Source organism: Scyliorhinus canicula, chromosome 21, assembly GCF_902713615.1.
Source record: "Scyliorhinus canicula chromosome 21, sScyCan1.1, whole genome shotgun sequence".
NCBI classification, from domain to species: domain Eukaryota; kingdom Metazoa; phylum Chordata; class Chondrichthyes; order Carcharhiniformes; family Scyliorhinidae; genus Scyliorhinus; species Scyliorhinus canicula.
The window spans coordinates 56115003-56134363 of record NC_052166.1 but is presented as its reverse complement, the minus strand read 5'-3'; the positions used below and the strand labels follow the sequence as shown (position 1 = coordinate 56134363).

Sequence of the window (19361 nt, the reverse complement as noted above, 5' to 3'; positions counted from 1 at the left end):
GGCCACAGAATCACCGGTCGCCGTAAAAAACGGCGAGCGGCGATTCATCCGAGCGGGGGGTAGGAGAATCACGGGGGGTGCCAGGGGGCATGTCGTGAGTCACCCGGCCCTCCCGCGATTCTCCCACCCGGCGTGGGGAGCGGAGAATCACGCCCTGTGTCTCCTTTGCTGGTGGGGTTGGGATGTACAAGAGGCGGACCTCGTGGAGGCAGATTAATCGATGTGGAATAACAGAAACTTTCCTTTTCCTCTACTGTTTGGAGGCACAACCCCACCAACTCATTATAATGTCACCATCACCCCCTGTTGTGCACAAAACTCGGGACCAGTTACCAGACACATTCTCGACAAAAGTGATCAATCACCACAGCAACAGAGTGGCTGCAGAGATTGATCGCGAAGAAAACAGATGGCATCTTGATTCAAAAGATCCAACGCTCCCAGGAGATGCCAAATGGTGCCATTCTAATTGCGTAGATGGGAAAATGGCTGGCTTATGTAAATAGGCAGCAAGCCTGGCTCAGGTGCTGAATTTGAATATCTTGTGAGGTATGTTTCCATAAAAAGAACTTGAAAAGAACAATCTGTTTGCAGTTTGTGTAAACTAATTTGGTGTCTGTGAGGCAGTTTTTGCATAATTGGGTAATATTAGTGTACCAGATGCGCACATTACAACTTCGCAAACTTCATGCGTATTTGTTGGCATCGGAACATGCCCAGATTGGAGTTGGCATTTTTATATATTTTTTCCATTCATGGCTTAAGGTTCCTGACTTGCGCTGAGTTAGATCCTCGAGATTTCAGAAGCTCAACCAACTGGTCATTTTTCATCAGTGAGTCTACTCGAGACAGGGGAATCTTGGCAGGCTATTTAACTGTGATAGCCTTCACAGCTGGGCCTGATCTGCCCCTGAGCTAATCTCTGAACTCTCCAGGCTGAGTTTAATGATTAGCGCAGGGATGCTGAGATCTGCTATAGTATTCCAGCTACAAACTAGGTTAGCTTTGGCTAAGTTAACACTGTCTAGAGTTCACACTGGAGTAGGGGGGGGGGGGGGGGGGGGGGGGGGGATCTGGCTGGACTGTACAGCTCAGCACCGCATTTGATCCTGGATTCACCAGGCAACTGGAAAGAATAGTTACGAAGCTGATATTTACTGTAGTGTCCACGTCCATCAGTGGTGTTGAGAGATTATGATAGGGGGGGGGTAAGTTATTTCTGCTGATAATTGGGAGCCAGAGGCCATTGTTTTAAGACCATCAGCGAAAGAACAAGGGCAGTGGTTGGGAGAAAATGATTTTCTGCAAAGAGTTATTAGGATGTGGAGCACCCAGCCTGGGAGAAGAGCCTGGAATGGGAATAAGTGGGGCTTTCAACGAGCTAGGCTGAGCACTCAAAAGACCAAATTGCCTCTTTCTAGCCTGGAAATGTCTAGGATTCTAAATGTGCATAACAACAGCACCAAGTAGATTGGACTGATTCAGGAGCAGGATTTTCCCAACCGGACCCCACCGTCAGGCTGAAATAGGGAAACAGTTGCTCAATGTGACCCCTGAGCAATAATTTAGTGGCTAGAGGGCAGGTTCGCTGTCCAATTGAGGACAAGAGGCAGGGTCTTCAAGCTGTAGGGCCGATCAGAGGCCTTCCAGCGTGAAAGCACCTGGAGGACGCCCCGGCAGGTAAATGAGGGAGGGAGTGCGTCAAAATACAGGTGCCCCTCTCCCCAGCTTCTTAGAAGTTTACATTTTTTAAAAGGGTATTGCAGGCAGACCTGAGAGGGGTTGACGACCCCCTCTCCTGTAAGGCCTACACTGCTGCGGCACCAAGTCAGGCAGGGAGGGCCACTACAAGCTGTGGGGAGGCCATCTTCAGGCACCTACACTGCTCTCCCTGCCTGTAGGAGCCCAGAAGTCGATTGGAAAATCAAACCAATTGGCTGTCCTCAAGTGGCCAAGTGGCCCGGGGTCAGGAGCATCTGGGGAACCAGCAGACTGACTGGTTGGGGCTATTTTCGATCTTCCCCCTGCCTCTGATGCCCCCATGGGACATAGGAAGCAAGCCACGAAGATCTGGCTGACAGGATACAGCAAACAGTTCAGCTCAACCTCTTCCGCACCCTTCTGGTCTATTCGGTTTCCTTGTTCACACCAACAAGAGCTGTGTAATCCAAATTGTTCACATTGCTCAACCTGACGATGGATATTTACTATTCAGAAGAACATTTACCATTCTGAAGGAAGGTGGCTCCTGCTGTCAATCGCTCTTTGGGGTAGGGGAATGGGGTGGGGGGGGAGGGGGTGATTCCAAGACATTGCACTGCATGTGGAGCCTCACCTGCTAGGCGGGACATGAGGCACTCTCAATTACGACGCGAGAGCGAGGTCGGTGATCAAAGGCTTTAATATACAGAGAACAGGACAGCATTCGAGAGAAGTGTGCTCGCCACATGGAGCCTTATCCTATATACTGTTTCCTGGGGGCGTAGCCAGAGGCGGAGTCCCCCAGGGTTCCAAGCCTCTTAAAGGGGCAAGGTATTAAAGGTCAGGTACCGTTTACGGCAGTTATTAATACCGTTCATCACAGGACATATTGGGAATTGGGCCACACAATAGCCCACCTCACAACAACGTACTCTCCAGAGTATAAAAATACTCTCCTGCTGTATTTTTATAGGACCTTGCTGCAGATACGTAACTAGAAAGGGAATCCTAATTGCTGGAGGACTGGGATGGGTGACTAATCATGTCCTTTTGCAAACTGGAGAACAGAATGTCTGCAGGAATGTATCAATATTTCTGGGAAGAGGGATCCCAACAATTGACAGCCATAGGACAACGGCCTGGGTCGATTGGTTGAGTGAGGCAGGTAAGCTGTTCACTGTATGTTGCAGCAAGTCACAGGTGAGACAGAATTTCCTCCAACTATTCATGGGAACCACCAAAGCCATTGTTTTCTGACTCTATTCCACTTACTCCATCTATAAGATATTTGGGTTTTTGCACAAGATATTCTACTTGGATTCAAGATCAAGAACCGCCTGAAATCTGAAGAGGTTCCTTTATCTACCAATAACATAGGCAGGGCGGTGTAATTGCCTCGATGGGTCACATGGACAGTTTGGGCAATAAATGGATCTTTCAATATAAAAGCTTACGTAACAATTTATAAGAGAATGTTGATGGGGAAACTTTTCAATATAATAAATACAAAATCAAACATATAAAAACCAGGGGAAAATGGGTAGAATTCTCCCATTTTGAGCCTACGTGTGGTGGTGGGCCGTTTTGTTTTTCTGACTAGAATAACGGGATCCGACGGCAGATTCACTTGGAAGCTCATTAATTATCCACAGGTGCGTTCCCCTCCCACTCTCCTATGAGCCGGCAGCTGATTTGACCGCCCTCCCTCAGCTGTCAGGTTCAAAGGTCGCGGCGTCATGTTTAAACACCATGTCCAGCACACTCATATCACTCTCTCCAGCCCACCTGTCCTCACCGGTCCGTGCAGGGTGGCAGCAATCCCGAGGGAAGAGGCAAGCAGCCCCAAGAAGAAATCTGTTTCTCAATTCAATTCTCTCGATTCAACAACCTTCCCCCGGACCCCATCAGCTGTGACGCACCCATGCCCCACTTGAACCTCTACCCACCACATTTTGAGACTTCACCCATCCCCATCCAGTAAGCAGTGTGGTATCCCTTTGACCCCTCCCCCTTGTTTGTGAGCTTTTAATGGAGCCTGTTGGGATCCAGCTTCCCTCCCCTCGTCTTCCCTCTACCTTCATTGTTGGTCTTCTTCATCCACCCCCTTGCCCTCCTGCTTGCCACCCTGAGCCCTCACCCTACACCCGCCCCCGCTTTGCACAGCCCTCCTTCCATATTTCCCTCCCATGTCTTTTTTTTCGTCTTTAAAATTTACCCAATTAATTTTTTCCAATTTAAGGGGCAATTTAGCATGTTCAATCCACCTAACCTGCACATCTTTGGGTTGTGGGGACGAAACCCACACGGACATGGGGAGGATGTGCAAACTCCACACGGACAGCGACCCAGAGCCGGGATCAAACCTGGGACCTCGGCGCAGTGAGGCAGCAGTGCTAACCACTGCATCACCGTGCTGCCCTGTTCCCCCCCCCCCCACATATCTTTATCATCCCCTCCTCACCTCAATATCCACCCCGTGGTTGATTTGGGACCTTTGTTGTGGGTGGCTGTATGAGTCCCACAGCACAGTGCTGTCCAGATAGACACTGGTGAGTGGGATCAGGGAGAAGGAGGCCCCTGTATTCCCCAATCTCCGACACTACTGAACAGAGATGGTGAAGCAGGAGGGTCCATGAAGACCAGCTCGGCATAGAGATGGAGGGCAGGAAGCCCCTGGCGTCAGGAGTAGCGAAGCACTATGGTGGGAAGTGTTGCACTCACCTCAGGGTCTCCTGCCAGCCAAGGGCGATCTTGTGCAGGTCACTCTGTAGCGATCGAGTTTGACACTCGATGTGATTTCCCGCTGACGTGACACAAGATTGTAGTCTGACGGGACACAGGTGAACAGCTGTTTTAATGAGAATTCACGAGATGCAAATGAATGCAAATGGCATTAACGCCACCGGTCAGCGAGATGACTGACCCTCCATTAACCCTCCACTGGGGGAATTGCAACATCATTTTTGACCGGTGGGTTTCTGACTTTATGACTTCAGCCCATCCGCCTGGCACCAAACCCACCCCAGGAGACTGAAAAAATGAAGCCCTATCCCCACTTTGTGCTCCAGCATAACTAGCATTCAGGAAATGTTTGCTCAGCTCTTATAAGGGGAAACCGAACTGTGAAACTGTTTGAAGAAAAGGAGGAGAGGGGATTTCCTGATTCAAACCAACACTAGATCACATTATGTAGTCATTTCTCTCACTGCTGTTTGTGGAAGCTGCTGAGAAAATTGGCTGCTCTGTTTACCTCCAATGACTGATCTTGTTTCAGAGTCCCATTGGTTGGAAAGTGTTTTTGTATAGCCTTTAGGTGCCATGTAAATGTCCAATTCCAGGTTTGGCCACTAGGTGGTATAATTGCAGAGGGGCTGAAGGTTCACAGCACACGAGCAGTGAAGCTCAGAGTAAACTCAAGGAACTAATTGCACCTTATCTTTCAACTCAGCCCCCTACCGCCTTCTGGACCCAACATCGAGTTCAACACATTTAGATCATGACCTCTGCGCTACGGCGACACAGTGGTTAGCACTGCTGCCTCACAGCGCCAGGGATCTGGGATTGATTCCGACCTCGAGTGATTGTCTGTGTGGAGTTTTCCAGTTCTGCCCGTGTCTGCGTGGGTTTCCTCCGGGTGCTCCGGTTTCCTCCCACAGTCCAAGGATGCACAGGTTAGGTAGATTGGACATGCTAAATTGCCCCTTAGTGTCCAAAAAGACTATGTGGGGGTTACAGGGAGAGGGTGTGGGCATGGGCCTAGGTAAGGTGCAGGGTTGGTGCAGACTCAATGGGCCGAATGGCCTCCTTCTACATTGTATTGAGTGATTCTGCCTCCATCTTGCTTGGTGTGATTTTCTTTTGTTTTGTTTTCCTGGTCTTGTTTTTCTTTATCTGCTTCTTGTTACATTCAGATAGCGTCCTAGAGTCTTAGAGCTTTGCAGCACAGAAACAGGCCCTTCAGCCCATCATGTCCGCATCAGTCATCAAGCACCTATCTATTCTAATCACGTTTTCCAGCATTTAGCCCCATAGTCTTGTAAGTGCTCATCTCTGGTTGCAATGTAGCCATTCACAGCTGCAGGCCATATATAAAGGGAACGGCAATCTTTGTTTCATTACTATACCCATTGGCACTCTCTTTGGGTGTTTCATCATGAAATCTTTGTTATTTCAGCTCTCCTGCCTTCCACCCAATCACAGGCCTTCTCTCTTGTACTTCCTGCCCCCCTTCCCTTCATTCATCAGAACTGAAGAAATATGGAAATGTTGTCAATTTATCTCAACCTGAAATATTAACTCTGCCTTTTTCCACAGATGCTGCCAGACCTGCTGAGCATTTCCAGCATTTTTTGTTTTTATTTCGGATTTTCAGCATCCACGGCATTTTACTTTTGTTGAGCCTGATGACTTATTTTGCATCTCCGTTAGCCTTGGTTTCTCTCAATGCAACACCAGCAAAAACATCCTAGTCCAGAACAAAGTTAGGGTACCTAACTTCTAAAATCCAAAAGTGAATTGCTTTATGCAATGATGTTGAGCTGGAGTTGGGATTATTGCATAACTTCTGAAGGTTGAATTTTCTTTATTATTCTTTCGACGGGACCTGGGCGTCGCTGGCTAAACCAGCATTTTTATTGACCATCCCAAATTGCTCTTGAACCGCTGCAGTCCGTGTGGTGTAGGTACACCCGCAGTGCTGTTAGGGAGGGAGTTCCAGCATTTTGATCCAGCGACAGTGAAGGAACGGCCAATGTATTTCCAAGTCAGTCTGGTGTGTGCTTTGGAGGGGAACTTGCAGGTGGTGGTGTTCCCATGTATCTGCTGCCCTTGTCCTTCTAAGTGGTAGTGGTCACGGGTTTGGAAGGTGCTGCCTAATGAGCCTTGGTGAGTTGCTCCGGTGCACCTTGTAGATGGTGCACACGGCTGCTACTGTGCGTCAGTGGTGGAGGAGGTAAATGTTTAAGGTGATGGATGGGGTGCTGATTAAACAGCCTGTTTTGTCCAGGGTGCTGTCAAACTTCTTAAGCGATGTTGGAAATGCAGGTGGAGTGCATCCCATCTCAAAATCACAAATTGCTGATTTTTAAAAAGGTAATTAATTGGCTGTGAAGCATTGTCCGAAGTGTATGAGTTTATAACTGTAACCTCTCTCTTTTCTCTAATTAAAAAGTTGAACGGTTGTTCACTCTACAGTGGGAAACAGAGTAATGAGAAAAATGGACTTTTATTATAAAGGAATCTGACTTTGTGTGTCCTCATTTGTATTGTAGGGATTTTTCGGACTGGCCATTTAATGGACCATCTGGGGATCAATCTCCCCTACTTTACCTGAAGGATTGATGGTGTCTGGTGGAGGGAGCTCACTAGAAAGGGAATGGGGAGAGAAGTCCGTCCAAATTGCTATTTAAATTATTTACTTTTTAAATAACTGTGCATCAATTAGAGGTTGCTGAATACCAGAATCCATCAATACAGCTGCTGGTTTAATTCTGGAAAATGGCTGGTGTCTTTGAATCATGACGGCAGATGCTTTCATTTTAATTGGAGCTGCAGATCACAGCACTGGAGTTCCCAAGGCGCACAGAACACAGCACACTCGGCCATCCCAATAATTGATCAGTTCTACACGGGCTGAACTCCCCATTCCAAATAACAGGGGCGTCAGGGGGTAGTTGCCGCTGCACTTCTTCTCTTGTTCTGTTACACTCTCTCCTTCTCGTTCCAGGTGTAAGTGCAACATGCATGCAAACAGCTGCCATTTCAAGGAAGGCAATCTGGTGTGCGAGTGTGAACACAACACGACCGGACAAGACTGTGGAAAGTGCAGGAAGAATTACAAAGCCAAGTCGTGGCGACCAGGCAGCTACAGTCCATACCCAATGGGAACAGCTAATAGCTGTATGTATATTATTCCTGCAGCTTTGCCACTTCTGTGATTATGTTACAGTCTATTTCTAACCCTCGGAAGGTTCAAAGTCTGTTGAGCTTTCAAACCCTCTACCTCATTAAACCTTTGTAAACAGCTCACAGCTCTGGTCAAAAATCTTGAAGCCCAGGCCAAGAAGGGCAATGATTGTCAGCGGGAAAGAGTTTGTCATCCCTCAGACGTGGACATTTTCACCTCCGCTGGGGCCCTCACATAAAATCTCAGATTTGGCCAGGAGTTCACAGCCCGCCTAAAAAAGTAGCGCAATTGGGCAAATCTCCCTGCTCAGCAATGAGGAGCACTCCAGAAACATATAAAAACAAAAGTACTCTCCATTTACAGTACGGCAATTCAAAACCAGTTATAAATCTTATTATTCAGTCACATTCAGGCAGAGAAAAGCTGATTGCAGCCAAATTCCTACCTCACCGACGTGTAGGCATTATGGTTGCGATCTACCGGCTGTTCACGTTGGCGGGATATTCCGGTCCCACGCCGGAGCACGGGTTTCCTGGCGGCAAGGCGTGCAGTCACCGGGAAATCCCGCTGACATCGTCGGGGTCAGTAAATCCGGCTGGCGGACTGCCTCCGCTGCCGGAAAACACGCGGCGGGTTGGTCGGCAAATCCCACCCTGTATTCCTACTAATTGTTTTACTAATAATTTTGTTGGGGCGGCACAGTGGTTAGCACTGCTGCCTCACAGCACCAGGGACCCTGGCTCAATTCTGGCCTTGGGTCACTGTCTGTGTAGAGTTTGCACGTTCTCCCCGTGCCTGTGTGAGCTTCCTGCGGTGCTCATGTTTCCTCCCACGGTCCAAAAATGAGCAGGTTAGGTGGATTGCTAAATTGTCCCTTAGTGTCCAAAAGATTTGTTGGGGTTACTGGGTTACAGGGATAGGGTCGGAGCGTGGGCCTTGGTAGTGTTGGTATAGACTGTACGGGCCGAATGGCCTCCTTCTGCACTGTAGAGATTCTATGATCTCCAAGTAAGAACATTGGCTAGGATTCTCCGCTGTCCGGCGGGGCGGGCTGTACCAGCGCTGAGGAGTGGCAGACCGCCCGGAAGGTGTGGAATCCTCCGCACCTTCAGGGGCTAAGCCGGCGGCGGCAGGGCTGGCGGCGCACCAATCGGCACCGAAGGGCCTCCGCCGGCCGGCGCGAGTTGGTGCATGCGCAGGAGCGCCAGCGTGTTCTGCCGTGATCCCAGCGCATGTGTAAGGGGGGTTCTTCTCCGCGCCGGCCATGGCGGACCGTTACAGCGGCCGGCACGGAGGGAAAGGGTGCCCCGCCGGCACAGGCCCGCCCGCAGATCGGTGGGCCCCGATCGCGGGCCAGGCCACCGTGGGGACACCCCCCCCCCCCCCGGCCGGGGCCGGATACTCCCGAACCCCCCGAGGACTCGGCGGGACGCCCGCAGAGCCAGGTCCCGCCAGTAAGGACCTTGTTTGATTTACGCCGGCGGGACTGGCCAAAAACGGGCGGCCACTCAGCCCATCGCGGAGAATCGCAATTTTCGACTTGCCAACCAGCTGAGTGCCACAGGGTTCAGTGCTAAGGCCTCAGATATTTATGATCTTTTTTAATAACTTGGATGAAGGGTTTGACTGTATTGTAGCCAGATTTGCCGATGAATCAAAAATAGGCAGCTGTGAGGAGGATACAAAGAACCTTCAAAAAAGCAATAGCTCGATTAAGTGAGTAGCCAAAAATTTGGTAGATTTAGGGAAATGTGAGGCGGTCCACTTTGAAAATGAAAATGAAAATCGCTTATTGTCACGAGTTTGCTTCAATGAAGTTACTGTGAAAAGCCCCTAGTCGCCACATTCTGACGCCTGTCCGGGGAGGCTGGTACGGGAATCGAACCGTGCTGCTGACCTGCTTGGTCTGCTTTAAAAGTCAGCGATTTAGCCGAGTGAGCTGAACCAGCCCCTCGTTTGGCAACGAGAACAGAAAAGTAGAATTGTATTTAAATGGAAAGAGATCGCAAGTTGCTGCAGTAGAGGAGGAATTGTGTGTCTTCGGACATGAGTTACTTAACATTAGCATGCAGATGCAGCAAGTAATTAAGAAGGCAAATGGAGTATTGGCCTTTATTACAAGGGGGAAGAGTATAAAAGTGGAGAAGACTTGCTACAACTGTGGAGAGGATTGGTAAGACTCAACCTCAAGTAGTGTACAGTTTGGTCTAAGAGAATATTCATTAGGTTGATGCCTGAGGTGGAGGGTTAGTCTTTTTTAAAAACAAATTCCAATTAAGGGGCAATTTAGTGTGGCCAATCCACCTGCCCTGCACATGAAAATGAAAAAATGAAATGAAAATCGCTTATTGTCACAAGTAGGCTTCAAATGAAGTTACTGTGAAAAGCCCCTAGTCGCCACATTCCGGCACCAGTTTGGGTTGGCTGGTACGGGAATTGAACCCGTGCTGCTGGCCTGCGATGGTCTACTTTAAAAGCAAGCTATTTAGCCCTAACCAAGCAGGTCAGCAGCACGGTTCGATTCCCGTACAAGCCTCCCCGGACAGGCGCCGGAATGTGGCGACTAGGGGCTTTTCACAGGTGCTAAACCAGCCCCTAATTATTGGGTTGTGGGGGTGAGACCCACGCAGACAGGGGGAGAATGTGCAAACGTCACACGGACACTGACCCGGGGCCGGGATCGAACCCAGGTGCTCGGCACCGTGAGGCAGCAGTGCTAACCACTGCGCCACTGTGTTGCCCCGTGAAGGGATAGACTTGTGAGGAAAGGTTGAGCATGTTTGACTATACTCACTGGAGTTTAGAAAATTGAGAGGTGATCTTTTTGAAACACATAAGATTCTGAGGGGGTTTGACAGGGTGGATGCTGAGAGAATGCTTCCCCTCGTTGGAGAATCTAAAATTAGGGGCACAGTTTAAAAATAAGATGCCTCCCATTTAAGACTGAGATGGGGATAAATGATTTCTCCCTGACGGTTTTAATCTTTGGAATCCATCTGCTCGGAGGCCAGTGGATGCTAGGTTATTGAATTGATTCAAGGCTGATTTAGATAAATGTTTGAACCACAAAGGAGTTGAGGGTGATGAAGGGCAGGGAGGAAAATGGAGTTACCGTCACAATAATATCAGCCATGATCTTATTGAATGGCGGAGCAGACGCGATAGGCTAACTGGCCTATTGCTATTTCCCACTCCTCTGCCTTTTCCTCGTAGTCCTGCACCTCCATCTCTTCAGATCACTGTCCAATTTCTTTTTGAAAGCCATGATTGAATCTGCCACCATCATTCTCTTAGCCAGTACATTCCAGATCCTAACCACTCACCGTGTGTAAAAAAACCGCTGTTCTTCAACACTCCTCCAGTTCTTAAATGCCTCTGGGGCGGGATTCTCCGACCCCCTGCAGGGCCGGGGAATCGCCCGGGACCGGCGTAAATCCCACCCCCGGCGTGGGCGGAATTCACTACCACCCGGGAATCGGCGGGAGCGGGAATCATGCCCCGCCGGTCGGCGGGCCCTCCGCGCCGATCGGCGTGCCCCCGCGGCGATTCTCTGGCCCGCGATGGGCCGAAGTCCCGCCGCTGTCAGGCCTCTCCCGCCGACGTGGTTTAAACCACCTCTGTGCCGGTGGGATTGGCGGCGCAAGCGAGCCCCGGAGTCCTGGGGGGGGGGCGCGGGGCGATCGGACCCCGAAGGGGTGCCCCCACGGTGGCCTGGCCCGCGATCGGGTCCCACCGATCGGCGGGCGGGCCAGTGCCGTGGAGGCACTCTTTTTCTTCCGCTGCCACCACGGCCTCCACCATGGCAGAGACGGAAGAGAATCCCCCAGCGCGCATGCGCTGGTGGTGACATCAGCGGCCGCTGACGCTCCGGCGCATGCATGGACTCATGCCGACCTGCGAAGGCCTTTCGGCCAGCCCCAACGCCGATCGGCGTAGCGCAAAGGGCCTTTGGTGGCAGTCGGCGGAGCGGGAGACACTCCGGCGCGGGCCTAGCTCCTACTTTGGGGAGGCTCGACGCTGGAGTGGTTGGCGCCACTCCGCTACGCCGGGACCCCCCGCCCCGCCGGGTAGGGGAGAATTTCGCCCCTGGTTCTCAACCCTTCTGCCACCAATGGAAACAATTTCTCCCATCTACCCGTCACGATTTTGAACACCTCCCATCAAACCTCATTTCATCCAGATTCTGCCCCTGTGAAGCATTTGGGATCTTTTCAATGTTAAATGTGCTTTTTAAAAACAAATTGTCACCTGGCTAAATATGGTATTATTTTGGCAGTGGCAAGGTACCTATTCTTCAAACAAAATGAAAAAAATATATCAAATTAGCTGCTTGGTATCATTCATTTTACTGTTAACAGAGAATGCTGCAAATCCACCGCAGGTATAGACCACAGAGAGTGAAGGACAGGTAAAGATTTGTCTTGGGAGGTTTTCAGCCTGATGAAAGGATTTTACCCTCAAAATCTATTTCATTTCTCAAGTGCTGGCAAGCCAGTTGTGAAATTCCAGGATTTCCTGCTTTAACTGCAGGGCTACAACATTGGCAAGCCTTTTCTCAAATCGTTTGCTGTACAAGTCTGAGGAAACTATTCCCCTCCAGGTCGGTGAAAAGCCCTGAGTAATGAGTTCATAATGTCAGCTTCCCTATGGGGAGACTTGCTGAATTAAACCGTCACACGGTGAAGATTTACTGAGCTCCGAAGCGGCAGCAAGTACCTCACCGCACCTTGTGCGATTCGTGCCTCTAATGATCTGACAAATATCTTGGATGCGCTTTATTTATTCAGAGAGACTTTGGATCAAAGAGTCAAACAAGTTGTTGGCCAGGAAGCTCCCTTTAATTCCCAAGTCAGCTAAACAGAGCTGAGAATTGGTGTCAGCACTGTGACATTATCATAAATGTAAGAACTCCAAGGGTTAATGTAATGTCTAAATCAACCACTAGAGGGAGCTAGATGTACAAGTTTTAAAAACATTGATGCTAAGCCTTGTGGGTGAGAGGTGAGGAGAAAGCTAGAGAACAGACTGAAGGAAAGATAGTGTGAGTGAGAGCAGATCATAGTTAATGTAATAGTGTAGAGATTAGTAGTCGATGAGTGTAGATTATATGTTTATTATCAATTGTGAATGACATCAGAGTAAGTGACGAATCCAAATAAGTAGTGTTAATAAATTTACAGCTTTGTTCAATTAAAGCTATTTATGATCTTTGTGAACACTACGCCAACCATCCTAAATTTAGCAACACAAAGGGCGAAATTCTCCCCTACCCGGCGGGGCGGGGGGTCCCGGCGTAGCGGAGTGGCGCCAACCACTCCGGCGTCGATCCTCCCCAAAGGTGCGACATTCTCCGCACCTTTAGGGCCTAGGCCTGCGCCGGAGTGGCTCCCGCTCCACCGACTGGCACCATGCCGCCTGGTGTCGGGGCTGGCCGAAAGGCCTTCGCCAGTCGGCGTGTGTCCACGCATGCGCCAGAGTGTCAACGGCTGCTGACGTCACCACCGGCGCATGCGCGGTAGGGGGGGTCTCTTCCGCCTCCGCCATGGTGGAGGCCGTGCCGGCGGCAGAAGAAAAAGAGTGCCCCCATGGCACAGGCCCGCCCGCCGATCGGTGGGCCCCGATCGCAGGTCAGGCCACCGTGGGGGCACCCCTTGGGGTCAGATCGCCCTGCGCACCCCCCCAGGGGCCCGCTCGCGCCGCCTGCTCCCGCCGCCTGCTCCCGCCGGCACAGAGGTGGTTTAAACCACGTCGGCGGGAGAGGCCTGACAGCGGCGGGACTTCGGCCCATCGCGGGCCGGAGAATCGCCACGGGGGGCCCGCCGATCGGCGCGATTCCCGTCCCCGCTGATTTTCGGGTGGCAGAGAATTCCGGCCACGGCGGGGGCAGGATTTACGCTGGCCCCGGGCGATTCCCCGACCCTGCGGGGGGTCAGAGAATTCCGCCCAAAAAACACCACAAGCAGGTTCTGCCGCACATTCATGCAAGAAAAGCAGTCGGAATGTACAGGCGCTGGCTCAAAATGCTGAAATTCCCTCCCCACCCCACATGGACTGCAGCCATCCGAGGCAGCGGCTCACCCCCACCACCTACTCAAGGGCAATTAGGGAGGGTCAATAAATGTTGGCCTTGTGCCTCATTAACAATTTTGTGGCATTGGGGTAGAGGTCACTCTCTGCACCCTGTGCTTCAGTGTGGCTGGAGGATTCGATAAGAGTCCTTGCACTTGGGAAAGGTGAACTTTTCTCAGGTGGTTTTACTTTGTACTGTTGTGCGCTTTAAATGTTAAAATATTAAAAAACTTAAATAAAAATACTTTAAAAAAAAACATTTTTCTGGCAGCACCTGTTGTAGGGTCCAGCTCAGTCACTGTATCCACAAGCATGACTTTTAAGAAATTGCTAAAATGTAAAATTGCTTTTTGGTGGCAGGAAATGCTGAAACAAGAACCCAGCACACACTATCTGCATTCACATAGCACCCTTTTTTTGATAAAATATCTTATTCAAGGCATTTTCAGATAATATACAGAACACACAATATATTGTACAAGTATTTTTCAACAAAACCCCCCCCCCCGTCTTAAATTCTACCTGCCCCACTTTGTAACCCTACTTTAAAAAGTAGATTTAAAACCCCCCAAAAGGTCCCGCCTCCCTCACCCTCCCCTCTGCTGACGTTTACCACTCCTTAAAGAAGAAGATGAATAGCCTCTACCTCAAGGGGAACCCCCCCCCCCCCCCCCCCCCCCCCCCCCCCCCCCCCCCCGATCCCAGAAAGGAAAGCTTTGGGATGGATTCTCCGATTTTGCGGCTATGTCCGGAGGCAGCGTCTGGTCTTCCGACCAAAATGTCATTGGGGGCCGCGTACGGATCCGGCTTGCTGGATAGTGGCCCCACCTGTAACCCCCCTCGCTACCCCTGGACCAGCCCCCACCAGTCCCCCCCAGCCCCCGCTGAAGGCCCCCCTGTCGGCGGAATGGCTCCCCCCCACCTCCCCCCCCCGACTGTGGTAGCGCTGGACACAGTCCGCAGCCGCCATGTCAGGTTCGCGAAGTTGAGAGGACACGTGCGCCACGCCGTCGGGAAGTCGGCCCATCGGGGGGGGGAGCATCGGGGGAGGGCCTCAAGTGACGTCCTGAGGCCGTCCTAACGGCGTGGAGTACGCCGTCTTTGAGGGGCCGGAGCATCCGGAAAACGGCGCTGCCCTCGATTCCGCCGTAAAAATGGATTCTTCAATCGCCAAACGCGACTTTGGCGTCGGCAATTGTAGAATCCCGCCCTCTATCTTTTCCAATTGGAGGAATTCTAGCATATCACCCACCCATCGAGTTGCCTTGGGCAGCTTTGGGACTGGCCATCCTAACACGATCCTTATCCGAGTTATCAGGCAGGCAAAGGCTCACACATCGACCTATCTCCCCGTCTGCACTCCCGGATCCTCCGAAATCCCGGAAATCATGCCACCCATGGACTTGGTGTAAATAGCACCTTTAACATAATCCGAATATCCCAAGAATAAAACATGCGGGCCACATAGGAAGATATTAGGACAGGCGATCAAAGGTTTGGTCAAATGGTGAGATTTGAAGGAGCATTTTAAAGGGGGATAGTGAAATAGAGACATGGAGAGGTTCGAGGAAGGAGACTTGCCGAGCTCAGTTCAAAACAACCAGGGCTAAGACAGATGTCAGGGCCCCTCATTTATAAATGTAAGGGACCCAATGCATGTTTTCGGAGGCCACCTGGTGCACCTGCAGGGCTGTGTCTGCCAAGGTGGCAGTGCCGGTAACATAGGCAGGAATCGGTGGCTTGCATTTCAAAATTGACCCTTCCTGTCCACAGAAAATGAGCAGAGAGAATTAATTTCGATCCCATACCCTGGATGGACTACTGCCCTTCAAAGGGATGATATCAAAAGGCAGCAACGCTTCTGCAAGTGTAAGAATGTGTACGTAGTGATGTATATAAAACTGTACTCCGGTGTGTAAAAAGCATCATTATCAGCTCAGCAACTGGAGGGAAATCTGGAGCCTGTGCAAAGTGCAGCTCTGCCACTGTCTGTGTGTCTCTCTAAGATCTTCCTCTGATTCCCTTTCAGGTGTGGCAGCCAGTTCCACTTACGGCAGTAAGTACGACCAGCGAGGCTCTCCCTCAACTCTCTATTTGCTCTTTCCCATTTACCCTACATCCTATTTTTGTTTAACATGTTTACTTTGAACATCTCTTTCTCAAAAGATGACAAAACTGAATTTGTTCTGCTTTGTTTTACAGTCTGCATGCTGCATTTTTCCTGTCAATGTTTTGAAAAAAAAAGTTTTTCCACAGTTTTCAACCTTAATCAATGTTTTTTAAAAAAGTAATTCTTCGGAATGACCCACGCTCGCATTTCAGAAGGTCCCCGATTTGCACCGCCTGTTTATTTTTAAAACACATTTTAATTAATTTCCCTGTCCCTTGTGGTCTGCGGACAGTCTCCTACAGACTGATTCCCAAGTTACACAATGTAGAAGTTACAGGACAGACATCTATCCCCGTCGTGTGAAGCTCTCCTCACTTCATACTGCCCGCTGATTTCAGTGATGGCAGCAGTGGGACTACTCGGAAGCTCTTAGCCTAGTTCTTGACTTGGGGGAAGGAAGTGAAGGGTGCATGGGTCTGCCCCTGAAGACATTCCAGGGACCCTTGGTTGGTGTGGTATGCTGCGCGGACATTGAAAAGGAGAAAATAAAGCAGGGTTGTGATATCTTCTGCAGTCTGCTCACACTCAATGCCGAGGATCACGCGGGCAAGGCGCCAAAGACAAGGGGCGCGATTCTCCGCTCCCACGCCGGGTGGGAGAATCGCGGGAGGGCCACTCTGGCATCCCCCGCAATTCGCCCATCCACCCCAAAATGGCAACCGCGACACGTCGCTCGGAAAATCGCGGGCCGCCGTTTTTCACGGTGACCGGCGATTCTCCGACCCGGATGGGCCGAGTGGCCTGCCGTTCCCGACCTGTTCACGCCGGCGGCAACCACACCTGTTCACTGCCGGCACGAACATGGGCGCCAATACCTGGTTTGTGGCTTGTGGGGGGCGGAGAGGGGAGTGAGCACCACGGCCGTGCTCGGGAGGGGACTGGCCCGCGATCGGTGCCCACTGATTGTCGGGCCGGCGTCTCAAATGGACGCACTCTTTCCCCTCCGCCACCCCGCAAGATCAAGCCGCCGCGTCTTGCGGGGCAGCGGAGGGGAAGACGGCAACCGCGCATGCGCGGGTTTGAGTCGTCAGCCGTCGTGACGTCAGCCGCGCATGCGCGGGTTGGAGCCGGCCAACCTGTGCATGCGCGGCTGATGTCATTAGGCACGCCGTCCGCGTCATTCACGTCGCGCTGGGCCTTGATGCCAGCGAGAAGGCCCCGCGGCCGAGATTTACGGCACGGCCCTCCTAGCCCCCCGGGGGGGGTGGAGAGAATAGGGGGCGAGGAGAGGCCTCCGACGCCGTCGTGAACCTCTCCGGGTTTCACGGGCGTCGGGCCTTGCGGAGAATTCCGCCCAAGGTACCGAGGTCTGACGTTCTGCAGCCTTGGCCCAGTTAGTGACATATGGGGGAGGAAGCTGGAGGGTGGTTTTTTTGTCAATCAGTAGAGTAATAGATTCTTTTCTATGTTGAATGAGGACCGGATTTTCCATTCTCAGTATAGCATATTGTAAGGCATAGTGTCTACTTCCTCAACCAGTCCGGTTCTGTTTATCTACCAAGAGTAACAACAGGAAATGCTGGAACGCTGGAATTGAGGTTGGAAAGTGAAACATTAACTGCTTTTAAGTGGGGGCCATTCATTATTGAAGGGTTCCACTTCAATCATTAGCTATCTTTCTCAGTGAAGATAAGCAGAAAGAATACACATTACTGTAAATCAGAAATACAAACAGAAACTGTTGGAAAGATAAAGGAGGTCTCCCAATGTCCCAAAAACAGAAAAGATGGGTGACCATTTCGCGCAGAAACCTTTTGTCAGAATTGCTGCCCCCATGAAGGGTCTTTGTCTGAATTTCCAATGAGTCCCTGCTGCATACTTCCAGTCTTTAGAGTTGCATATCCTGCGGTTTTACGGTTTCATGAGGTCTGGTGAAGCAGCAGTGGAGAAAAAAGGTTCTAGGATTTATTACCATGACTCCCTGTTTGTGGCTTTCATTATTTGGACAGGGTAATAATGTTTTCCAGAGCCAGACTGCTGTTTCTGAATCTGTGACCAGCTGAGAATCTGGGACTTGTGTCTCCCTGTGCCGTCCAGAGTCAGCAACCCCAGCACAATATGCAGGGCCTTCAACACAACAAAACTCCCCCCAGAGTGCATCACGGAGACAGACATGGGCATGGCACAGAGACCCTAGAGAAAGTGGATGGGAAGGGCCTACATCCCTCAGCAGAGATTTCAGAGACTGGGGCCATAGATTGAAAGTGATTTGTAGAGGTTGAGGAGACATGTTTTCACCCAGAGGATGATATGGCATTGGAGTTCACAAGGGCGTTGGAGTTCACAAGGGCGTTGGAGTTCACAAGGGTGTTGGAGTTCACAAGGGCGTTGGAGTTCACAAGGGCGTTGGAGTTCACAAGGGCGTTGGAGTTCACAAGGGCGTTGGAGTTCACAAGGGCGTTGGAGTTCACAAGGGCGTTGGAGTTCACAAGGGCGTTGGAGTTCACAAGGGCGTTGGAGTTCACAGGGGTGTTGGAGTTCACAAGGGCGTTGGAGTTCACAAGGGCGTTGGAGTTCACAGCTTGATAGGGCAGTAGAGGCAGAAACCCTCATCACAATTAAACATTGTACCCTGCTGGGGTACAGAGAGTGGGCTTACGGGAGATAGTTCTTTCTCGCTGGCACAGACATAATGGGCAATAGGACCTCCCTTCTGTGCTGTAAGTGTTCTATGTTTCCAACAGGCAGGGTTTATGGGAGGTGACTGGAGTGGAAAGATGTGAAGAAGTGTTTGAGAAGGGTGGGGAGAGGCTCGGTGAATTAGAATGGCTCAGGGAAAGCACTCTGGGATGTGGGTGCAAGACACACATGCATGCCCGCACCTACCTTGAAAATGGTTACAATGATCATACACTGTGTTATTCAGGTGATTCTGTGCAGCTAAATGTTTCCTTTGTTTTTATACGTATGCAGTTATCCAGGAAACACAGGCGGTGATTCCACCCCTGGCAGCTACCTCCCCGGAGCCGCAGAAAGTGACAGGTACTATCACCTCCTGTTAGCTCCTCTCAAAAAGCAGATCAATTAGAGAATAAACTAGAATGAGATCCACAGACTGCTCTGTCAATGGCCACAAAAAGGCGAAGGTAAAATCCGGTCAAATTGTGTCTGCGTTTTGATTTTCAATTTAATCTGATATTAAATCTCCATCGGCAACAATATCCCAACAATGGAACCCCATGGGAAAGGATCAAGTGCACAGAGCCAGAGAATGTTCTTGGGGGCGGTTTTCCTGCCCTGTTCGACTCAGGTGCAAATCGTGTTATGGCCGCTAACTCTCGCCAGAGGGTCATGGCGCGATTTGCAATGGGGTGGCCTCACTTTGAGATCTTCCACGCTCTCTCCACCCCCCCCCCCCCCCCCCCCGCCCCACCTTCCCCCCTCCCCTGCCAGTGATGTAATCAGGTTCATGCTCAGTGAGGATGTGAACCTGTTTAGCAAGTTATTGGGGGGGGGGGGGGGGGGGGGGGTAGGGGTTCTCTGTTATGGGGGGTTCTCTGTTATAGGGGATTCTCT

The 19361-nt window shown here is 50.8% G+C and overlaps 1 protein-coding gene across 9 annotated transcripts in view; it reads left to right on the top strand.

The window, feature by feature from the left end:
* The window catches only part of ntng2a (netrin g2a), a 127822-nt gene that overhangs the window by 77009 nt on the left and 31452 nt on the right, over positions 1 to 19361 (top strand). For 8 of the 9 annotated variants that reach the window (XR_005458467.1, XR_005458466.1, XR_005458468.1 and 5 more), the window contains exons 4-6: positions 7427 to 7599; positions 15705 to 15731; positions 18759 to 18827. Coding sequence is in view for 6 of the 9 variants with exons in the window: in XM_038781566.1 (XP_038637494.1) it covers positions 7427 to 7599; positions 15705 to 15731; positions 18759 to 18827 (269 nt within the window). In the remaining 3 variants the exon portion in view is untranslated. The remainder of the gene's footprint in view (positions 1 to 7426; positions 7600 to 15704; positions 15732 to 18758; positions 18828 to 19361) is intronic. The other variant, XM_038781568.1, reaches the window with a different exon arrangement.